Source organism: Podarcis melisellensis (genome assembly GCF_964234715.1).
Source record: "Podarcis melisellensis genome assembly, chromosome: 16".
Lineage (NCBI taxonomy): Eukaryota > Metazoa > Chordata > Lepidosauria > Squamata > Lacertidae > Podarcis > Podarcis melisellensis.
In genome coordinates, this window is record NC_138533.1 from 31,309,800 (window position 1) to 31,326,463 (window position 16,664).

Consider the following 16,664-nt stretch of genomic DNA (forward strand, 5'->3'; position numbering starts at 1 on the left):
CCTACTTCTGCCTTCAAGCGTTGCTCATGGGCCTTCCAGAGAAGTCTATTTGGCCACTGAGTGAAATAGGATCTTGAATTAGGTGGACATTTTGGTCTGATACAACAGGGGTCTTTTTATGTCTGTGAATTGAAATGCTCCAGTCTTCATGGCTGGCCACAGATCCACAAACAACCAGGACTGGCATCCGTACAACATGAAAGAGAAACAATGCTTGTTTCAGTTAAAACCTTCTGGTTTAAGTATATTGCACTGCTAAGTTGGGGAAACAATCCCAAAGTAAAGCCGGAACTCAACTGTCACATTGCCAACTAATGTGATTATTATAATGAATTCATTATTCAATAATAATGAATCTTAACTTCTACTTTTAAATATGTTTCTTTTACAGAGGAAGGAGGGCAGAGTTTGAACCGTACCCCATTTGTACCCCAAATGTAAGCAGAAGTAAAAGGCTGTTCACAACACCAAGCAACACAGATTGTATTGTACCCTAAATATATTTTAATCATCTTCATGGTGTGAAAGATTGATCAAAGGTGAAAAGGAGAGGAAAGCCTACAACATTTGAGGCTCTTTTAGTTTAGATAAAATATGAGTAAGAGGAAGCATGGATGGCTTATGAGAACATGAGAACATGTTGACATTCAATGAAGCTGAATACTGGAAGACTCAGGACAGATGGGAAAAAGTACTTCTGCATATGGCACTAAGGCAGGGGTATGTTTCCGAGCACAATTCAAAGTGTTGGTGCTGACCTCTAAAGCCCTAAACGGCCTCGGTCCAGTATATCTGAAGGAGCGTCTCCACCCCCAATGTTCTACCCGGACACTGAGGACCAGCTCTGAGGGCCTACTGGCGGTTCCCTCACTGCAAGAAGCCAAGTTACAGGGAACCAGGCAGAGGGCCTTCTCAGCGATGGCACCTGCCCTGTGGAACACCCTCCCACCAGATGTCAAAGAGAACAACAACTACCAGACTTTTAGAAGACATCTGAAGGCAGCCCTGCTTAGGGAAGCTTTTAATGTTTGATGTATTATAGTATTTTAAAAAAAATTTGGAAGCTGCCCAGAGGGGCGGGGTATAAATTATTATTATTATTATTAAACTATGGAACTCATTCCCACAGGAGCATTGATGGCCACCAACATGGATGACTTTAAGAGAGAGCTAGACAATTTCATAGAGGTAAAGGCTGCCAATGTCCTACCTCTGCTGCTAGGAGGCAGCATGCCTCTGAATGCCAATTGCTGGAAAATAACAAGCAGGGAAATGCAATGGATGAGCCTGGGAAAACCTTCCATGATCAAGGTATCTCCCCTTCCAGGTAAGTAATGTGCTGCCTTTGGCACACTTAAGTGGATGATTCAATAAGACCCTGGTTAATGAACAGCTGTGTCTGTGTGGAGCTGGAGCAATAATATACGTTGAACGTGTTCTGTGCTGTAATGGTTGGTTCTCCCTCTACCAAGAGTTTATCTGAGAAGACCTCCCAAAAAATGGACAAGTTGCTCTAAGTGTCCAGTGCATCTGGTTGACCTTCTTCTTCTTTGGCGACCACTCGTAGCCAAGTAAGACTGTCTTCCATGAACATGGTCTTAACAGTGACTCCGTAAGTGACTGTGGAGGCCGATTCTGGTTTTGTTTTTTTTAAAGATATTTATTGAAGTTTCAAAAGTTATACACAAAAAAAACAGTAGTAAAAACAAAATACAAACACAAAAAATAACAAACATAAAAAACAAAATACAAAACTAAAAACCATTTAAAAACAAGTAAAATTTCAATCCCTTATTTTCTTATAACTTACTTCCCCGACCTCCTCATACCTCCCCTTTCTGTATTCCAATTTCTAATTATTAATTCAACAAATCCTCTCCCTTAATTTTCATTTAATTTTTAACATTTCTTTTCTTTTTACTTAATCATTACAGCTGAAAACCACTTAATTTCTAAACCAACATCATTCTAACATTCATTAATTTTGCAATATTTCCCAAGATAGTCCTTAAATTTCTTCCAATCTTCTTCCGCCGTCTCTCTTCCCTGGTCTCAGATTCTGCCAGTCATTTCTGCCAGTCCCATATAGTCTATCACCTTCATCTGCCATTCTTCCAAGGTGGGTAGATCTTGTGTCTTCCAATACTTTGCGATGAGTATTCTTGCTGCTGTTGTAGCATACATAAAGAATGTTCTATCCTTCTTTGACACCAATTGGCCGACCATGCCCAGGAGAAAGGCCTCTGGTTTCTTCAGGAAGGTATATTTAAATACCTTTTTCATTTCATTATATATCATTTCCCAGAAAGCCTTAATCCTTGGGCACATCCACCAAAGGTGAAAGAATGTACCTTCATTTTCTTTACATTTCCAACATTTATTATCAGGCAAATGGTAAATTTTTGCAAGCTTGACTGGGGTCATGTACCACCTATAAATGATTTTCATAATATTCTCTCTTAGGGCATTACATGCCGTAAATTTCATACCGGTGGTCCACAACTGTTCCCAGTCAGCAAACATAATGTTATGACCAATATCTTGTGCCCACTTGATTTAACCGTTTCATCCTGCGTATTCCATTTCAACAGCAAGTTATACATTTCTGACAAATTCTTAATTTTGGGTTCTAACAATTCTGTTTCCAATTTTGATTTTTCCACCTGGAAGCCAATTTTCCTGTCCAACTTGTAAGCCTCCATTATTTGGTAATAATGAAGCCAGTCTCAAGTGGAGGCCAATTCTGGATCCACACATCCTTCCACAGTGGGCACATAGGTTTCTGGGCGGGAGTTGGTCACGGTGAGGGTTTGCCAAACGTGCCTTCCTCCTAGCACGTTTCTCCCTTTCGTCCTGAGTTCGAGCATCTTCAAAGTCCACTCTGAGCAGAATAAGCCCACCCATGAGCCAAGGTGAGGCGGCCACCTTGGGCAGCAGGATTCACAGGGCCAACAGATCCAGCCTCCCAAGAAATGCATTGCCCGTTGCTGCTGCCACTCTACAGTGGCCTCTTGGCGAATAGGAGGCACTGATGTAGATCTTTATTCCCCCTTGTGTCTGATGTAGATCTTCACTCACCAGCAAATCCCTGGCAGAAGGCAGGTACCATTTTGTGGTCCTTCTAAGGTGCCAAAATGTCTTGGGATGATCCAGGGTGCTAGATGGGGAGGGGGACAACTTTGGTCTGATCCAGCAAGTTCTGCTTATGTTCTTATGAGAAGGTGGAATATTCACAGTTCTGAGCTGTGTTAAGTAAACAGAAGATTATTTTCCAGTGCCTCTGTACTTAGCCCAGGTGGCAGTAAGGTGAGAGGGGAGGGTGTTATGTATTGAAGTTCTCACCCTGGCCACCAGGGGTATAGTGTATATAGTTTTCACTCAGGTCCACGTAAGTTAATTTAGGCGGGAAACCCTGGGCTGTTGCTGTTACAGTGTTGACAGCTGGCTGCTTATAACTACTTGGAGAAATCTCTGTGCCGTCTGCTATGTCCACCCACTACTTAATAGAGGGTTTATCTCCCTAGTTGCCCAGCCTCCCTCCTCAGCTGAAACCCCCCTGAAAATAGTCTCCAAAAACAATTAGGCTTGAAAGCAGACTCCTATTGCAGCCAGTGAGATTTTTACCTCCCCAAGTCCAATTTTCATTTATTAATTTATTATTATTATTACATTTATATACAACCTTTCTTCCAAGAAGCTCAATGTGGTGAAAATGGTTCTCCCTCTCCACACTTTGTCCTCACAACAACAGCTTAGGCTGAGAGATACTGGCTAGTCCAAGGTCCCTCAGTGAGCTTCATGGCTGTGTAGGAATTGGAACCCTACTCTCCCAGGTCCTACCTAGTCCAACACTCTGGTGCTGTGGTGGGGGAGGATAGAATTTGTCCTTTGAGCATTGCAGCACACAGAGAAGAGTTTGCCCTTAACTCCCCAGCTTCACGCTTAAATAAAAATCCCCTCCATACATTAAGGAGGCTTTGAAACATGAACTCCAGTGGATGCTTGGCTGCATCCATATTATGCATTTAAAGCACCCAGAAACCAGGGAACCTGTGTGCTGTGAAGATACCAGACGACAACCCCATATATGTTGCTCTTTGAAGGAAGATCTTCGTGGGAACATCTGCTCAGGAGTTCAGCAATGCTCCCTCAGAACCTCTCTTCTGCAAAAAAAAACCTCTGCACATGCTCTGACACTCAAGATTCTGTTGAAATGGAGCAATGTGAGCCATTCTAGAAGCTTGGGGAGGGGTGGAGAGAGAGAGAGAGGATTCCCAGAGTTTCCTGGGAAAAAAGGTGGACTTTTAAACCACTCTGGGAACTATAGTTCTGCGAGCGCAACAGGGGACTCCTATCAACTATCAACAAACTACATTTCCCAGGATTCTCTGAGAAAAGCCATGGATGTTTGAAGTGGTATGATACTGCTTTAAATGTATAGTTCAGATGGGGCCTAAGTCCCTTGGGTATTCCTGTGTGCCAAGAGACTTAAGGAACTGAAATAATGGCTTGTGAATACCGTGACTTATTGCTTTTTTAATCCTTAGGAATGGCCAAAGTGAAACTGGGTGGCAGGTGGAAGTCGAACCTGGTAAGAGGGAAGAATTACTGGAGAGGTGAAACTGGGTCTTTGGCAGCTTAAGCAAAGAGGGGGAAACAGCATGTGTTATATCAGTATGTAGCTCAATTTTAGTACAGCAGCAGAATTGGCATTTTCTTGAAGGGATTATGGGTGACTGTACTCAGATGACCTCTACAAAGGAATTCAGCTAACGGGGAGTCATAAGTTCCTAAAAAGAACGGCAATTTTAAACCTGCAGACTCCCCTCATCCGCTCGCGCTATGTGCTTGACAGGTTATTCCAAGCACATTATGTGCTTGTCTGAGACTCTCTGCAGGCTTACATCCTAAAGATGTAAGAGCACTAATCAGAATCTTTGCTACTGTCAGATTAAGGCTCTTGTTCAGAACTTTGTGCGTTCTTGTGGGTTTTTCTTTCTTTTCTAAATCCTTTTGAATTCCTTGTCAGACAGATTTCCCCCCACCAAAAAACACACACATCCAACTTGTATTAACATTGACAATCACAGGGGGATTTAACTGTGAGAGCTGAGAAACATCACAACTCAACTTCTCTTTCAAAATTCAGATTAAGGGCTGAGAAGAAGGGCTATGTTTCATAAAATGCCATTGTCAGATGACAGCAGTTTGGTAGCCAAAACAAAATAAAGTGTATTTTGAACGATAGCCCTTAGAGAAATTCACAGCATGTGCAAGTCCGAAACTGTGTTGCTGGTTATACACCATCAACAGACAATGGGGAGAAAAAGTTAAATAATTGTAAGTTTTAAGAACTCCTTTTGATCTTGTGTTTTCCTCCTCCCTCCCTTTTCTTTTTCCTTGTATGCCATGTCTTTTCTTCTTATTGTTTTTATTGATTTTCATGGCTAACAAAGGAACATATAGCACCTCCGTTTTCAGTTCATAGAGTCCTGTCTACAAGTCAGTTACTTTTGGTGTGACACACTGCTATCATAGGCATTGTGGAGTTGTGGGGGAGAAAGATGTGGGGAGAGATTAAGTTATTTTGAGATTAAGAGCCTGAGGGAATAGCCTGAGGGAAGGATCATCTACATCTGCACCATATATTTAAAGCAGAAGATTCAATCTCTAGCTGGCAGGCAACTCTAGTTGAAACTGGGTAGGTATAGAAGTTTGAAACACAGCAAGATCATTCCTGCGCCCCTCCATTTCAAGTCATATGCTATACAGACCAGAGAGAGGGCAGGAATGTCTTCTTCACACAATGCCCATTTCCTGATTTGTTTCCCTGTGCTGAAATCCAGTTCACTGAAGCTGTCATCTGAGCATGTGCAATGGTTATCTGAAATGTACACACCTCATCTTAACTGCCGCTTCCATTTTCAGATTGGATGGAAGCTGGTTTGAGGGAAAGTACATAGTTTTTTGGGTTTTTTTTTGTTTTTAACACATTTTTATTAAAGATTTATTGGTTTACAAAAGTATGTGCAATGTCTCTTTTTTCAAGTTACATTTTCTACAGATCAGTTTCATTTGTTGGAGACATGAGTGTTACATTAGGAAGAAAGGGGGAAAGAGGTGGAGGGGGGCATGGTGAGTGGGGGTGGGGTGGCAATGCTTCTATTCTACTTAATGTATGTGTGGGGTTTTGTGTCAGCGTCGCTTGTGCTGGTCCTCTTCACTATTTGTTTGTGTTCCTTTGGTGGTGAGAGAGGTTGGGGTTGGCCTAGGGTGCAGCCGTTTGTTTGTGACTGGTTGTGGTGAACTTTGTTTTCATGTGTGAGTGGGGTGGGAGTACATAACTCAGTTGATTATACAGTGGTACCTCAGGTTAAGTACTTAATTCGTTCCAGAGGTCCGTACTTAACCTGAAACTGTTCTTAACCTGAAGCACCACTTTAGCTAATGGGGCCTCCTGCTGCCGCCGCACTGCCGGAGCACAATTTCTGTTCTCATCCTGAAGCAAAGTTCTGAACCTGAAGCACTATTTCTGGGTTAGCGGAGTCTGTAACCTGAAGCATATGTAACCCGAGGTACCACTGTACAGAGGTCAGCAAACTTTTTCAGCAGGGGGTTGGCCCACTGTCCCTCAGACCTTGGGGGGGCAGGACTATATTTTGGAGAAAAAATGAATGAATTCCTATGCCCCACAAATAACCCAGAGATGCATTCTAAATAAAAGGACACATTATACTTATGTATAAACACGCAGATTTCCAGACCATCCGCAGGCCGGATTTAGATGGTGATTGGGCCAGATCCGGCCCCCGGGCCTTAGTTTGCCTACGCATGTGATAGAACATGAGACTCTTAATCTCAGGATCGTGGGTTTGAGCCCCAAGTTGGGCAAAAGATTCCTGCATTGAAGTGGGTTAGACTAGATGACATTCGTAGTCCCTTTCGGCTCTACAATTCTATGAATCTATGAGTATTTCTCAAGAAGCTACAGGGTACCTATTGACCGTGGCTAACATCCAGTGTACTCAGTGGTGGAAGCATGCTGGAGCCGGAGCAAGTGGTAATGTGTACACAGCCATGATCAGCTAGCAGATGATGGGGAATATTTTGCCTGAGACTGTCAACATGACTGGGCTAAACGGACAAATAATCTGACTTGGGGTGGGCAGAGGTTGATTAAGATCTATTGGTGTATCATCAAATGACTTGCTGCAGGTCTGCAAAGGATTTTGCCTCCACAATAGTTGAGCAATTAGTACGTAAACTTTATTAGCCCAGTTAATCCAAACATAAATTTTATTAATTTCCCCTGCCCCTCCACACTGGAGATCAAAGCTGTTTTGTGTATGCTCAAAGCATCAAAACAGGCTAATAATGCATCAGGCCTGTGTTTTTCATTATACGGTGCTAGTTTTGACAGCGATGTGGCGCTGAAGGGGGAAACATTACTTTAGTATCCATTGTATTAGAAAGGCAAGAATACAATTATTAAAATATCACTTATGTGCTTTGATTCACAGAACAAATAAAACAATAGTTTATTAAGTAGGCTACTGCGGCTTTGAGCAATTTTTAAGTGGTTCATGGCCATGCACATATAGAAGTTTGGAAGCTGCTTCCTCCTGTAACTTAGGAACATAGGAAACTGCCTTATACCAAACATAGGAGCCAATATTTGAGGGGGTCAACTCCCCCCCAAGTTGAAGGCCATTGCCATTTGAATGGTGTGTGCATCCCAAGTCATGTGATTAATTATTCAAGGCGTTGGTGCCCCTGATACCAAGCCAGAGCGGGTCAGCATTGAGTGGCAGTGGGTCTTCAACATTTCAGGAAGGTAATCTCTCTTAGTTCTACCTGAAGATGCTGAGGACTAAACCTGGACCCCCATGTTCCTTTGACAAATATTTATCAGAGCTGAAGGTGGAAGTCCAATAGAAACCTGTTTTGTTTGTCCCTGTAAAACAAGGCAAGCATTGGGTAAGGTAGATCATTTTGGACAGTTCTTCAATAGGGCAGGGAGATCCTCAGCTTGGTAATTAAGACTGTAACAGCTGCTGGACTTATAGGGGTGACTGCAAAAATAAATAAATCTCCTCCTTCTCTGATCTTAACTTTTTTTCTTTTCAAAGTGGACTGGCTCAGTTGTGGAAAACTGGCTTGGATGGGAAGAGAAGGGAAGAAAGAGAACCCTTTATAGACCTCTTTTTTTGGTGGTGGTGGTGTTTTGACGACACCACACAACAACAACAACCATGCATGAGTTTCTCCCACGAAATCAAGGCTGCTGGCTGTGTGCAGCTCCCATGCCCAGAAATCTTCCTGGGACCTAAATGGTGTTTGAGCAAAGGGAGGAAGAGACTCAACTTTCCCCATCGTCTTCCACCCATCCCTGCTGCAGGTGATACACACCCTGAGGGTGTTTTGTGCGTTTTTTTGGTGGGGTGGGGGGAGTTTAGAGCGAAGAGAAAAGAGATGGGGGAGGGAGAACAGGAGGAGAGAGTGAGTGGAGGAGGAGGAAAGGGGGAATGAGAGAGAGAGGGCGCAGAAGGAGGACCAATCTTGGGAGGGAAAGGTATTAGGAACAGCTGCTCTAGCTCTTGCTCCCGCTCCCTTCCCAACGCACAAACCCGCTGCCAAAAGCAGCTCCAGGAGCCAACAAGCATGGGCAAAAGTCCCCCTTCACCCCTGAGATCAGGCTGGCTCCATCTGTTGACAGCGGCGGCGTTCTGCATCTGGGGGTCAGAAGCCAAGGTAACCCCGTGGGGATGTTTACGTGGTGGGCGGGCGGGAGGGGAGGGGAGGGGGTGCTCTCTTTCGGGTCCCCCTCCTTCCTTCTGGGTAGATTTCTCCCTCTTAGTGAGGGGTGGCGGGGCACCCTTAAAACTCCCAACTCCAGCGGTAGGTGATGCGTGGGGGGCTAATAACGCCGAGCCACAAAGTGTGGGGTTGGTGCGTAATTGCGTTTTCTCTTCAACGGGGGGGGGGGGGGAGACGGGGAGTGGGGGGGGGTTGGCTTGTCCAGACATGCCAGGATGTTTTTGTTTTTCCAGCGAGTGGTGGTTGTGCTGGGGGATCTGGAAGAGAAGGAAACGCTTTGATTTGCAAATTGTGCCCATGTGTGAAAAATAAAAAAAAAGGTGGGTGGAGAGCGGGAGGCGGCTACCGCCTTTCAAGTCAGCGAGGGGAGATGTTTATGATTTTCTCTGCCCCAGAGTGGAGAGCAGCGTACACGGTCGCCTTTTATTCTCACCCCGTTGACTCTGGTCTTTTTCTGTTTTTCTGGCTTTTTAAACTATGCTAGGCGGAAAATTTGGAGACGGGGGGTGGGCTATAGAGCAAGGACACACGAGTGTGTTTTCCTCTTTGATCTGTCACGTGTACCCCTCCCTCCCTCCCCCGCCCGCCCCGCTCTCCTTTTAATTAAGTTGCAAGGGAGGACCTGACCACCTCATATCTAAAAGGCTTTTCACGCTCTGGAATCGGTGCCTTAGATGGAAATCCCGATTAAAACAGGTGAGGGGGGGGCGCGAGGCAGAGCTGCTCAGATGAGCCTGTTGAGCTGATTAATTTGGTCCTCTGGCCACAGATAACAGAGGATGGCTTTTGCTTTGTTTTCAGGGACTTGAAGGTCTGAAACTGTACCTGCTACCTCCTGCCTTCCTCCTACTTTCCCTTTTTAGGCAAACAGGTGCTTCGGGCTTTTGTACAGTTGCAAAAACCTGTGTGATCTGTTTGATTGCTCTTCTCACACTGTTGCTGTCAACGTGGGGTGAAGTCTGTTGCTCACCAGGTATTTTGGCGGACAGTCTCCATTATCCCTGACTGTAAGTCATGCTTTATGAGGCTAATCAGGGGCGGACATGGCTCATCTTTTGTAACATGGCGCCCTGTGCAAGGCCAAAATTTGGCACCCCGAAATAGATTTTTTCCCCAAGTTTGCACCCCTTGGCTTGGTGCCCTTTGCAGAGGAACAGCCTGCACCGCCCTAAATCTGGCGCTGGACCAGCGAAGTGAGGAGTTGAATAACATCTGAAGGGCCACTGGTTCTCGATTCCTGTCTTTAAAGAGAATGTAAGAGGCAAGTGTCATAGGCTAAGCATTTGTTCCATCGCTGAAATTTGGCAGTGAAAATGGCAGGGTTCGTGAGTGTGTGTGTGTGATTAATTTTTATGCCGTGTTACATTTCCAATAAGGCTTTCAGAGGCAACAGAAAATAAAACATTACAAATAAAAAACAAAATACAATAAAGATCCACGTTTAAAGCAACACGATTAACAGGAAAAACTACAGTTCCCAGGATTCTTTGGGGGAAGCCATGTGCTTTGAGGGTGTGCTATAAAATGTATGGTGTGGATCGGCCTACGTTCCATTGGTGCATATCATTTTGTCAACAGAACAAGTGTACCACTAAATGAATTTAACTTAGCTCTACCTTGGATACAACCTAATGGTCCAAACTATAAATTATGTTGATTACATTTTTTAAAAATAAATATGCAGATTAATTCATGTAAACAGTAACCTCAGGGAAGCCTTAACAACTTTGGGACTGTGAGGAGTAAAATTTTAACTCTTTTCTATCCCTGACATGCTCCTGACAAAAATCCTCACTCCAAAGCTGCTGTTTGCATTTGTAGTGTCCATTGGCCCTGTTCAGATGAAATGGAAGAAGCAGCTTGTGAGAGCCAATTTTGTCAGGATTTGGAAAGAAAGAGTTAAACTCCACTCCCCAGGCCAAAGAAATATCCCTGTTCAGGCTTCCCCCCCTGCTGCTGTTGATATAAACAAGCACACATGTCAATTGCATTAGCACAAGTAACACCTTGTCTCCATTGGCCTAAAGTTCCTTGATTTTGACCATGTATGCATAGGAACTCACAGGGTCTGCCTCAAGGGCACAACCTGCTTTAAGTTTCTAGAGTTGAATTTATTATCCCAGAGGAGAAAGTGAGTGAAGTATTATTGGGTGGTAACTGAAGTTGTGTTTCTTTGCTGCCAAGGGTCAGAGTCTGGATTATATTTTCTGAAGGGTTGTAAGGTTTACTAATACGACTCAGTGTGAGAGACTGAATCAGTTTACCGTGAGAGGATTTTTAGGGCCCACCCAATTTTTTTGATTGTACGTTGTTTCAAACTGTTTTTTAAAATTGTGTTTAAATTGTTGTGATCTGTCTCAGTAACCTGCCCCAAGACCTTGGGTGAATAACAGATTAACAACAACCAACTATGTCCAACCGGGTGGGAGATGAGAAGGGAACATCTATATTGCTGTCTGTATGATGCTGTATTGCCCTAGATAGAGGTGGGTGAATTAACTGGTTGTATTCAATGCTGCCTAGGATTTTTTGTGTGCCAGATGTTAGCCTTGCAACAAATAGCTGGCTGCGTACTAGCTGTATTATGGGTACTGTGGCAGTTGGGAATAGTTGAGGGTGAGGTTTGTGTGCAGAGGACTGCCAATGATGTATTTGGGAGATGTTTTTGTGGGTGGGTGACGTGTGGGTGCAGCTCCTACCTCAGTTATTTTGTTTACCCATGACTGGAGTTTGTGCTGTGTTTTCATATTTGATTTTTATTTTGTACTTTTTCTGTTTAAGAGAACATTGTATTCCCCTTCACAGAGCTACAATTCGCAGTCACTTAAGAAGCCACAGTTCCCAGGATTTTTTCCAGGGACCTCATTGGCTTTGAATGCGCATTGCACTCTATCAAGCGTCCATATGACTGGACAGATGGCTTTTGAAGAGGAGAAAGTAAGCAGTCTGGGGTCTTTTTTTGGCCTTCATGGTTTTGACAAGAAATAACTTTGGTTTTTTTCCTTTTAAGACTTCACAAGCCATTAATCTTGTGGCTGTGAAGTTTTCTTTCTTTTTCTTTGTTGGAAACACAATCATTTTGAGTCATGAATATGATTTCAACATTGGTCTGTTTAAAGACCATTGCTCAGCTTTGCAGCACATCTAAGCATGGTTCTGAGAGCTAAAAAATTAGTTTCTGTCAGAGCCTTCTGATAGACCTCCCTATCCCTTTTCAGACAAATAAAAAGTATAATTTCCTGCCTTGGAGCTTTGATTGGACAAGCCACTAAGCCTGCAAATTTATTTTTAAAAGATTTATTGGCTAGGCCTTCTTCCCACAGAGGTGGTAAACCTGTGACTGGACTTTACTACTTTCAGTTGCAGGCAGGGACGCATATGATAGGATGTGAGGGTGATCTGGCTGCGACATCTGTCACCCCATTGATCGCCAGGGTTGGTTTGGCTGATCTGACTGGCTAGGCGGGTGTCCCCTCCCTCCCTCCCTGCTCTATGTGTGTCCCTCCCAAAACTGCGAGCTCGGTGGAAGAGGAAGACCATCCCAGATAGAAGAAGCCTACTGTTTTTCAGTCAAGGGTGTACGATAGAATGTGTCTCCATGTAAAAATAAAAATCCTTTGTGTGCACGGAAAGCTAGCAGATCAGGGAGAAGACATTGTCAGAAACTCCCCCCCCCCCGAAAGGCTACTGTTCGGTATGCATGAAGTTTTATATAACAGAACTTTCATTTATGAGAGTCCTCATCTGCATATCTAGGAAAACTGTAGTTTCCCCCCTCACGGGGCTAGAATTTGCAGTTCCCTTAGCAGACTACAGTTCCCATGATTCTTTGGAAAAGTCATTGGCTATAAATATGGCATGGATCTGCCTGTTATTGTACAAGAGAATACATAAGCAGGTTTCTGGCTGTTGCAAATGGATTGTAGAATCTTCTACACAACAAGTTTCGGCTAGGACAGCTGTTGTGCTGGATACCCATCCACTAGTTTGCGCAAGTCTGTATAGCATCCTTCCCCAAGTTGATGCCCTCCAAATGTTTTGGACTGTAACTCCTCACTGGTGGAGACTGTCATATATGATAACACTGTACACCCCCATCTTATATATGTGTACTTGGCAGTAAACTCAGTCAAGCCTATTCCCAGGTGCATTGGAGTGCAGCCCTAGTTATATCACCTAAATTTGGCTCTGAATATTGTTGCTTGTATATCTTTCCAAATAATCTTTGCTACATGAGCTAGGTGGATACTAATGAAAGATGTATTCGGAGACATCATCAGAGAAACCAGTCTCAAAGAACTTATCACATTCATCCCAGGTCATTGTGAAAATAAATTTGGCCAATAGATTGTACAGTACTGTAGAGATAGGGTATCTTCTGTATGTGCAGGAAGTCCCAGGTCCATGTCTTTGCATCTCCAGGTAGGACCAGGGAATATTCTTGCCTGAGTCCCTGGACAACCAACAACAAGCCATTGCTTCAGCTTGTGGTTTGTTGAAAGTAAACACACTATAGTTAAGCCACTGGCAGCATCCAGGCATAATGCTAAACCATAGTTTTGGGTTATGTGCAAACCAGACCACTGTGTACCAGACCCAGAAAATCCTGTTGACACCACATACTCAGTGTAAACCCTGACAGCAAGAGTCAGAGTTTATTTCAACCCACTCCTTGCCCAAAAAAATGTCAGGTTAAATTTGTTGCTATACACATGCCACATAGTATATGCAAACTTGCCCCAAGTCTATTAAGGGAGTCCCTCCACACCCCAGAAGAAACAAGTAAGTCCCACAGAGATCCCGTAAGGCTATCCACTAGCATATGTATATAATTGCATCTTTATAAAAGTGAAAATATCCTCACAATTTGTTTAGATCTGTGGTTCCCAAACTTTTCTTCCCACAGACCATGGGGAAATTGTTGAGGGTTTTAGTGGACCACTTGATGGTTTTTCTGGGTGGAATTCGACTAAGGTTTACTCAGAGTAGACCCATTGAAATTAATGGGCCCAACTTAGCTGTGTTCATTAATTTCAGTACATATGTAGTTGCATACTAACCTCTGCCTGTCATAGCAATTGCAATACTCTGCAACTGTATTTGATTGCTTGTTTTGTTTCTTGCCTGTATTTCAAATTGAATTCTGTAGCGTTCAGGTTGTAACACAGCAGAATATTATGTGAGAAGCGGAGGAGGCAATGGATGAACAACTGCAAATCTGTATGAATATTTGATGTGATGCATAGTCTCCTGTCTTCATCCACAAAAACAGCACGGACCACCATTGGTCCACAGGCCACAGTTTGGGAACCCCTGGTTTAGATGGTCTGGTGTGGTTTCTCATGCTCACAGTAGCCATATGATGTGGGTTAGGTCGAGAGGTGGGTGATCCTAAGGACACCCAGTGAGGATGACAACCGAGCAGGAATTTGAAACCAGATTTCTCTATCTATACGTCTCGTTTTCCATATACCATGCTGCCTTAATTAGCAGAAGCAGTGCCATAATTATGGAGCATAACGCTCTCTCTTTTTATGATCATGCCTCAAGGTTCATTCTTCCCTCTTCTGCCCAACTGAATGGCTTATTTGAAAACTGGGTCCAATTTATTTTTGGGGAATTCTGTTTTTTATTAAGGAAAAAAAAAACCACAATATGTTGATTCCAGGAGGAGGAAGCACATATGCATAGTTGAAATTAAATGCTTCCTGCTAGCTCCTAAGTGTGGGGCAGTGTGTTATCTTGAGTGCAGGCTTTTAAGAAGCCTGAATTCAAATCCCCCCAGGGACACCACTTAGGTAGGGCAGGAAATGCAGTCTCCCCTCCGCCTCCTTTCTTTCAGACCACATGCAATGGCTTCTTAAAGGAGTCTGTACCTCTTTCTCCTGCTGTTGTAAACGTAATAGTCACTATAAAGAAGATTGCAGAACTACCGTAAATATATTTGCTAGGGAGTAAGTTCAGTTGGAGGGATGCGGGTGGGGCTGTGGGTTAAACCACAGAGACTAGGACTTGCCGATCAGAAGGTCGGCGGTTTGAATCCCCGCAACGGAGTGAGCTCCCATTGCTCGGTCCCTGCTCCTGCCAACCTAGCAGTTTGAAAGCACGTCAAAGTACAAGTAGATAAATAGGTACTGCTACAGTGGGAAGGTAAACGGCGTTTCTGTGCGCTGCTCGGGTTTGCCAGAAGCAGCTTTGTCATGCTGGCCACATGACCCGGAAGCTGTACGCCGGCACCCTCGGCCAGTAAAGTGAGATGAGCGCCGCAACCCCAGAGTCAGGGGTCCCTTTACCTTTACCTTAAGTTCAATTGGAGTAAGGGGTGACATGAGAGAGATGTTTCTTTTCTCTTTCTCAAAGCACTAGAACTCATGGACATTCAAAGAAGCTGAATGTTGGAAGAACGTCCTGCAGCACAGTTAAACTATGGCACTTGCTCCCACAGGAGACTGTGATGGCCAGCTTAGATGGGTTTAGACAAATTAATGACGGAGAGGGCTATTGATGGCTGCCGGTCAAGATGGCTATGCTCTGCCTCCACAGTCAAAGGCAGTAATGCTTCTGAATACCATTTGTTAGGAAACGCAGGAGGGGGAGAGTGCTCTTGTGGGTCGTGCTGATGGGCTTCCCATGGGCATCTGGTTGGCCACCATGAGAACAGGATGATGTACTACATGGTCTGATCCAGCAGGCTCTTTTTATGTTCTCAGACCATCTAGGTGTTCCTATTTTCCAGGGACATCCTTGTTTTAGAGAAGCTGTTCCAGTTTCTGATCTGATTCTGGAATGTCCCACTTTTCCTTAGGATGTCCCTATTTTCATTGGAGAAAAGTTGGAGGGTATATAGTTATCCAACCCCCTAAGCCATCTGAAGGAAATCCTGTACAGTGGTATCTCGGGTGAAGTACTTAATTCGTTCCGGAGGTCCGTTCTTAACCTGAAACTGTTCTTAACCTGAGGCACCACTTTAGCCGCGCCGCCAGAGCATGATTTCTGTTCTCATTCTGAAGCAAAGTTCTTAACCCGAGGTAATATTTCTGGGTTAGCGGAGTCTGTAACCTGAAGCGTATGTAACCCGAGGTACCACTGTATAGGTTAGGTTTTTTCCAAAATGTTTAATGTTTTATTATCAGCCCAGCAAGACAATGACAAAAATCCACCAACAGCATACAAATTAATATGGCTAACCAGATCCAAAACACCCACCCACCCCACTCACTCATGAAAACAAAGATCACCACAGCCAATCACAAACAAACAACCACACCCTAGGCCTACCCCAACCTCTCTCACCACCAAAGGAACACAAAAGAATTGCAAAGAGGACCCACACAAGCAACGCTGACACAAAACCCCACATATATTAGGTATAATAGAAACATTGCCACCTGGCCCCACCCCCCACTCACCTTCCCCACCCACCGCCTCTTTTCTCCTCCTCTTCCTAATGTCTCAACAAATGAAACTGATCTGTAAAAAATGTTACTTGGAGAAAGAGAGAGAGAGCATTGCACATACTTTTGTAAACCAAGAAAATCTTAAATAAAAATACATTTAAAAATAAATATATAACCCTATTCACTTTAAAAATGTTTTATTTTATATATATATATGTTGGAAGCTGCCCAGAGTGGTTGGAGTAACCCAGGAAGATGGGTGGGGTATAAATAGTAAAATTATCATTATGGAATGGGACGTCCCTATACAGTGGTACCTCAGGTCAAGTACTTAATTCGTTCTGGAGGTCTGTTCTTAACCTGAAACTGTTCTTAACCTGAAGCACCACTTTAGCTAATGGGGCCTCCTGCTGCCGCCGCACTGCCGGAGCACAATTTGTGTTCTCATCC

The 16,664-nt window shown here is 43.9% G+C and overlaps 1 protein-coding gene across 5 annotated transcripts in view; it reads left to right on the forward strand.

Moving 5' to 3' along the window:
* Nucleotides 1-8,376: 8,376 nt before the first annotated feature.
* The window catches only part of LOC309359515 (uncharacterized protein), a 42,903-nt gene continuing 34,615 nt past the window's right edge, over nt 8,377-16,664 (forward strand). Inside the window, exon 1 of one of the 5 annotated variants that reach the window (XM_081893325.1) lies at nt 8,377-8,398. Coding sequence is in view for 1 of the 5 variants with exons in the window: in XM_081893320.1 (XP_081749446.1) it covers nt 8,662-8,751 (90 nt within the window). In the remaining 4 variants the exon portion in view is untranslated. Of the gene's footprint in view, nt 8,399-8,516; nt 8,752-8,828; nt 8,899-9,405; nt 9,514-11,214; nt 11,304-16,664 lie in introns of those variants that run through there. The other 4 variants (XM_081893320.1, XM_081893321.1, XM_081893322.1 and 1 more) reach the window with 4 other exon arrangements.